The sequence below is a fragment of the Dermacentor silvarum genome, chromosome 1, assembly GCF_013339745.2.
Source record: "Dermacentor silvarum isolate Dsil-2018 chromosome 1, BIME_Dsil_1.4, whole genome shotgun sequence".
Lineage (NCBI taxonomy): Eukaryota > Metazoa > Arthropoda > Arachnida > Ixodida > Ixodidae > Dermacentor > Dermacentor silvarum.
The window spans coordinates 241,775,812-241,783,380 of NC_051154.1; the positions used below are offsets into that span (position 1 = coordinate 241,775,812).

At 42.1% G+C, this 7,569-nt stretch overlaps 1 protein-coding gene across 1 annotated transcript in view; it reads right to left on the bottom strand.

Moving 5' to 3' along the window:
* Positions 1-7,498, bottom strand: part of LOC119438181 (maternal embryonic leucine zipper kinase) — a 123,751-nt gene extending 116,253 nt beyond the window's left edge. Inside the window, exons 1-6 of the mRNA XM_037704768.2 lie at positions 7,173-7,498; positions 6,992-7,077; positions 6,802-6,918; positions 5,143-5,286; positions 3,463-3,531; positions 712-804 (exon numbers count right to left, since the gene is read on the bottom strand). Coding sequence (XP_037560696.1) covers positions 712-804; positions 3,463-3,531; positions 5,143-5,286; positions 6,802-6,918; positions 6,992-7,077; positions 7,173-7,239 — 576 coding nt within the window. The 5' untranslated portion in view covers positions 7,240-7,498. The remainder of the gene's footprint in view (positions 1-711; positions 805-3,462; positions 3,532-5,142; positions 5,287-6,801; positions 6,919-6,991; positions 7,078-7,172) is intronic.
* Positions 7,499-7,569: the final 71 nt, after the last annotated feature.

The window sequence follows — 7,569 nt, forward strand, 5'->3', positions numbered from 1 at the left end:
TGTACTAGCTTGACCGACGGATAGTAGCCATATCAAACTTGCGCGCTTCAAAGCGCTACCAATAGCTAAATACGATGCGAAGTGTGCCAAGGCGTCTACCAGGAGCGGCCAGGAGTGAACGCATGCTGGCAAGCATGCATGCGGTCTGACCTTAAGTTTCACGTGGTTATAGGCTAGTTCAATATTAGTCGAAATTATGCGAGACTAGACGACTACGACGCCGATAAGCAGGGTGGCCAAAATTTAATTCCTACGCTGGCGGCCGTGGCTGAGCATGAGCAGACGGTAGTCGGCTTCTTCCGGAAGTGCGTAAGTATTATCGAATTCAAAAGTACATTTTCGCTTACTTCAGCCCATTTATTAAACTGCGCCAATAAATATACACATGTACTAACAGTACGAAGAAGCACATTGATCCAAACACCCTTCTTAATTAGTGTCAGCTATAGCCAATAGCAGCCGCATATGGGAAACTGCAATAATACGAAATAAAGCATCCAGAAAAAAAGTGAGAAGCAGGCTTCTGCTGAAAAGAGAGGGTTTGAGAGAAAAAGGCAACTTCACACCCCGCTTGCGAGCTCTACACACCGCACACGACTGAAAAACTTGGCCGAGATGCTTTCTCATTGGGTAAGCATAGAGATGCTTATGCATTTTAAAAAAATGGAGGGCGAACTGCTTCCAGTGAAAATGCAATTGATGAGCTCTCACCATGGACCCAATGTACTCTTGGCCCATGACTAACTCAGGCGCAGCATATGCAGGGCTCCCACAGCATGTCTCCAAGTTTGTGGTCATTCCCCCCTGTGATGATAAGGGAGAAAAATGTTTTTCATTTAAAAAGCCCACAAAATTGATATAACAGTACCATAACAGTTATATTTAAGCATGCACTGGTTTTGAGGCACCTTTTTCCACATGTAATATGCTCAGACTAGAATGTGTAAATACAGTTAAACCTTGACATAACAAACTTTAATATAACAAAATTCTTGATATAACGAAGTTTTAACTCTTTATAACTTCTTGCCCATAGAACGCTATGTATTTTGAACCCCAATTTGACGAAGTGTGTTTCTACACGATTTCAATAGAACAAAATTTCCCCCCGCAGCAATAATACTGAGGCAACAAATGCAAACTGATGCGAGTGCAGATGGTCAACTGGTTGAATTACATGTGGTTGCTCAACTCAAGAATGCACCTTGCAAATCGTGTGCCGTGCGACGGAGAGCTGCAACCTAAGTGGAGCAGCATCTCATAAACACAAGTATACTAGTACTAAACGCAAGACTCTCTCACTATCATGTTTCATATATAGTGCAAGTACAATTGGATCCTCTCGTGCCCTGTAGGTGCGAGGAAAAGCATGTGAGGGTGAGCCAAGAAGGATGGTGGCTTGATGCGTGCAGTCTTCTAGCGCGCTCTCAAGAAAGAGGGGGGGGGGGAGCGCGTCTCCTTCTCCTGCTTGGCTGTGCATGGCTGTCAGCGATACGAGAACCACACACCCTATCTTGGAAGTAATCTGCGGCGGGTGCAAAGACTAACTGGGCAAGCCTAGAGGGCTGGTGGCTTCCCATGTGCCGTCTTCCCATGCACCTAGTGCTGGAGGTCACGTAATCTAAAGTTTTGAGGACGCATTTTGCGGAGAAGCATATTTTGCCAGTCTCGCCATGTTTGTATCCTTTAAGAACAGTGTACAGTACCACGTGGCAACACGCTTCTCTCCTTCAACGAACACGACACTCTAACTGCATGTCGCAATGTGCTGTTCCCTTGTTTCATTACTGTCATTCTCATGATACACTAGACTATTGAAACCATTTGTTTCTCATTTACAAACAACTCAGTTGACTGACAGCTAGTTGCAGCAAAATTCACTTATCATTCACCGGCATCTCCAATCCAGTGAAAAGCAAATGCTAAGCATTATAAAAATATGCTCAGTGTAAAATTAATAATAATAAGCAAAATTATTGTTAACAAAAAAAAATAGTGCTGCTATGTGGAAAGCATACAGTAGGCCACTTTATTCACAATTATGCACAATCCACTTCAAAAATGCAGAACCCATTACTCCTGCTGCCACAGTGAAACATAAGTGCTAGAATTTTTTCATACCTACCAACCTGTGAAATTTAACATTTGTAAAATCCTGCAGACAGAATACCAAGGGAGGAGGAGTGAATAGCATGCATTTTTTTTTTTTTAAAGCTTACCCTGAGCACACACCTTTTCACAGATGCATGCGCACTTTGATATTTTTCTTCAGATGCAGCACACAAGCAGCAACAAACTTGGCACAGCAAATACTGACAAGCAACACATTGGTTTTAGATCACAGTGACTTCAGAGATCTTGGTGTTGCCGATTTCACCTGCTTTGAGAACTTGTACATATAAACTTGCTTGAAGTAAGCACCCCTACCCCTCTTGCACCTTTTTACCATGGGAAGACTTTCCGTCAATGGAATGTTAGGAGACCAATGAGGGAAACGTTTTGCAAACAGTATTTATTTTTGTAAAACTTGACGCAACATTCGGCAAATCATAAAAAGCAAGCCCAAATTCATGAACTTTATGGAAAATTGAGGAGTTGGCAGGTATGCTTTTCTTTTTTTTTAAAGACAGGTCTAAGTTGGGACAAATATTAACTCCTGTCTTGCTTTGCACAAATGTCACTGAGTGGGATGTCAATGCACAAGAGCTGATTCACTCAGGTGATGAAAGTGATGGCCTTTCCACTTTTTATGAGATATGTGGTTGCTCATTCACACTAGAAGTAAAATTTTACTGCCAATGTTGAGTTACGACCAGCCTTTCCTCGACAGCCAACGCAAGAGGCATAGCGCTTTTCCGCTAGCAAGATGATCACCTGTGAGGGCTTGAGGTAGCTTGCCTGTGGCAATGTCGGAACACAAAAGTTGCAAACATAAGATGCCATGTAGCCCTGGCTGCTTAAACATAACTCGTCTTTCTGGCTGTATTCAGGCATTACTAGAAAAGTGCCATAGTGCACCCAACCTAAGAACCAATCATGTGAAACCAACGAAAAGCATGTGAAGTACAGGTCAAATTAGGGCAGACCCAAGTGAAGCCATGCAAAATTTAGCATGTGTCTAGCCTCACTAAGCTTAGGCTAGGACTGACATTCCAAGTAAACTATACAACCGTGGACAATTCCTTGCTAGAGAGATTTCTGAAAATTTTGCCTTGCAAAAGGCAAAAGAAGCCAGAGACAAAGGCAGACTTCCCAGTAATTGTCTACAAATAAAAGAAGTAAATTAAATGATGCTGCAGTGCACATGTACTCTCCTCAACCTAGCAGAAATCAGAGGTTAAGATGTGCTCACATAATAGTGCTAGACATAAACAAACTTGTATCCAGCATGCAGAAAAATACAGTGAAAGAAAATGAACTTGGCTGCTCAAAACGCTATGTACATGTGGGCTTTGTTTGTACCTTAGGCCTTGCACAAAGTCCAAAATCAATCAGCTTCAGGTTGTGGTTCTCATCCAGGAGGAGGTTTTCCTATATGCAAAAGAATGGTAAAGCCGGCATAGAGTTATGCTGACGTACACAAATACACACGTACACTTCAATAATGACACTAGTCAACCCCACAAAGTGACGGACAGTGAGGCCAGAGAAGGCATACCAGAAGTTAATTGTTACCTTAAATTGAATTGTAAAAAATAATCATCTGATGACAGTAGCATGGAATTAAAGCACATTTTTGTTTGAGAGCCCTGGCCCGTGTTGCACATATTAACGGTCGCAGCAAGGTATACCTGCTAAAACCTCAAACATCGTAAATTATTTTCCATAAGCAGAAAGTGCAGCACTATTATCTTGGATGACAAAAACACCAGGTAAAAAAATTGTGGCATCAAATTTGGCACTTCCTTTTTTGGGGGGGGCTAGCTAGCTGTTGATGCAGTGACCATGACTCGAAGCATAAATTAATGCAATGCATAGGAATTTTAACATCCTTCAAATTGTCCAATTCAAAATGTGTGCCAACTCCAGCATGGCATTGTGCAAAAAGATGCATCACAGGAATCGGAAGGACAAATTTTTCTTTAACTAAGAAGTTTTCTTTGCGAGGAAATCGTATTTGTTTACAGTGTAGAGTTCTGCTACATTTCTATGCATGACAAGATTTCTCTTTGAATTATATGGTTGAAAAGAGATTAGGACAGGAATCTTTCTGACCTCTGCCCCAAAGAGCAGGTGCATAGTGAATGGCTGGGTTGATCCCTTCACAGACACGGATATCACTTGCACATCACAAAAGACTCCTACCAAAGCAAGAAGGCTTACGACATGGAAGCATTTGAGGAAGGCAAGGGCAGGGATATGGGTACCAAGAAGGACGGAAAGGTAGAATCAGACGAGGTGATCTGCTGGTGCATGTACATATATCCCCTATGAGGGGCCTTTGCCACTGCATTTTTTGCCTATCGTTGACTGTAGTGCTGCACGAGCTCCTAGCAGCCCACAAACGCACAGCAGCAGGAAGCCATAGTACATCTGGGCCAGCAGCACCCAAAAATAATTTGTGGTTGCAATGCACAGCAAATGACTGCCATCTTGAGCAATTAGGGCTACAAGGCCAATGAAATTTATGAAATGTGCGCAATTCATAAAAGTGGCAGCTTTTGCACTGCATTACAAAAAATATAAATAAAATGTGTGTGCCAACAGCTTTTAATTTATCCATTGGTCAGCATTTATCTCCTGTCTTCCTTTTCTTTTTCAGTTTTTTCTGCACCTTCCCATGTGTAACACAGGTGGGCTGACTCATACTGATCTCTGTGCCATGCATCTTCCCCTCTCATTCACCTTTTGTTTGTGTTAAAGTTAATCCATTTATCTGTCCCTGCATGTTTCTTTAGTTTCCATGCACACACCAGCAAGCCTTGTTTTGTACATGCATGGACAATACCATGCTTGCCTAACCACAGCACCAGTATTGTATTTCTCTGGTAACAAGTGCAGTCAATGACAGCAATGCTGTTATGTTTGTTTTCAGGCATAAAGGAAAGTGTCATTCCGAGTAGCAAGAGTTTAAATAAAAAGCTAGTAATTCATCTATTATTATTTGAGAGCTACTTGGTCAAGATACAATAGAACACTCACCGGTTTAAGATCTCGGTGTGCATATCCCTGGGAATGAATGTATGCCACAGCCGAGACTATCTGCCTGAAGAAATGTCTTGCCTCCCCTTCACTTAGCCGCTCCTTTTCAACAATGTAGTCAAAGAGCTCGCCTCCAGGGCAATACTGGGAGAAAAATGTGAACTGTGTGTCATGTGAATAATTCAGTAATTCAAGTTATCAGCTAAGACATATGTATCTATTTGACTGACAAGATGTACCTATATCTTAAAAGGCAATGCACAGCTTCAGGACTCAAGATAAATTTCCACCGCCCTAGGTTTCCACTGCCCCTGCCCACATTTTTTTAATCGGTGCAAGAATCTCAACACATGCACACTTACGCGCCTCAACACCTATGAATAAGAGATCTTCATGCAAGCGTTGAAATCATGGCACTAGTGATAGGTAGTGGAGCATCTTAGCTGTTAACCACTATGGGAAAGTTACAGAAATGAAATGTATTTGAACAGCAAGTCTTCACACATTCCTACAAATACACAGTTGATTAACACAGTATCCGAAAAAGACCTTGTTCCTGTTTCAGCTAAAAAATAAATTAAAAATACAAGCTGCACGGAAAAAAATTTGAAAGCACATTTTCTGACAAGTTTAGGTTATACACGTTTTGAAATAAGCTTCATGTATGTTGAAGTAATCCCTATCCCTTTCATGAAAGCTTGTGATTACATAACACAGCGACACTTGCACACTGTTGAACTGAACAGTACCTTACAAGTTCAAAATACCTTGTAATCCTATTAGTGATTTTAAAATATGTAGCATGCCACATTTAAGCACTCTTCCTTTCTGATGGCGTTAGCAAGCACACCCATTTTCAGCAGAGAAACAAAAATAAGTGAAGTGATCTTGCACGTGCACACACACACACAAATGTTTGCACATGAAAATTATATAGCGAATTAAGCACTAAATTTGTGCAATTTCACAAACGCTGTCACATTAATCTGGAAAGCATATGCTAGCAAAAAATAAAATGAAGAAACTGGCAGCGCATCCGTCCTTTGGAGATGAGTGGCGACGTTAATGCGATTAACAATCTCTCTTATGACGGGTGTGTAATTTATTATGTGTTTTTATAGGGCATGATGATTAATATGAAGAGCACCACACACCCGGTCGCCCAGGTTGGTGTCAAAGAAGTTTTTTTGAGGAACAGCACATACACAGTGGCCCAAGTTGGCATAAAAGAGGTTCACTGAAGGGCAACACATGCCGTGTCACATGACCAGTCACCCAAGTTGGATTGAAAGAGGTTCATTGAAGAGCAGCACATGGCCAGTGTCACATACCCAGCTTGACCCGACAGTGGGTTTCAAACTCAATTCCTTTAACAAAGCAGCCCGATGCTCTACCCATTAGATCATGAATTACAGTGACCAAATTCGGTGTGAGAGAGGTTAGCCGAGGATTGACAGGCAGCAAACTTGGTTAAGTTCTCAAAGAACGCTAATCGCATTTAAAAAAATACGGAACTGCTGTAGAAGCAAAGCGAGTGAAAAAGAGGACAACACTCAGATTGCACTTGGGTATCAAATTACCTGCATCGGATCTATAATCTGGCCTGAGTGACTTTTCTCTAGATCCCCCCCCCCATAAGGATTTTCCGGAAAGCCTCACCTCCAGAACAAGGTATATCTTGCTGCTTGTCTCAATCACTTGGTAAAGTTTGCAGATGTTTTGATGACTGAGATCCTTCAGCGCTGTTATCTCCAGCTTCACTCGTGGTAAGTCCTCCTACATCATGACGTTGTAAACCACACGTTTCAGAATATTCTCGAAACACTGCAGCCCTTTAAAGGATACTCACGCCAAGAGAACGTTTGTCCATTATCTTTACAGCAACTTTCTCGCCTGTCAGGATGTGGAGGCCAAGCTTCACCTTAGCGAAACCGCCTGCAAAGCAAGATCGTTCATGCACACCCTGTGAGGATGCCCACACTAGCGCGCGTAACAAATCAAGTATTTGGTAGAGCATGCAGGTCACCTACCTGAACCTATTGTCTCGAGTAGAATATACTGCTCGTCTAAATCGTCCATCATCGGCTTTTCTGGCATAGTTTTCGGGATCCCTGCACGTCAAAAACGAGCCGCCAGTGCGCGCGCGCCAAACAGCCTTTTCTTCGAGACGCACTGAAGTGGGGTAACACTAACGTTTAAACTAAAATGTGGTACACAAACAAGCTATTGCGTTTACAACGGGATTGATTTGTCTACCGCAAGCAGCAAGGATACATATATATATAATCTTAAGCTGTTACAGTCATGGTTACAGGGTTACAGTAGCTCACGAATAGATTTTAAACCATTCGAAAAAATACGCCTTTACAAAACGGAAATGACGCCATGGCCAATGAAAACGAAGTGATGTTCACCTGGCGGCAAACA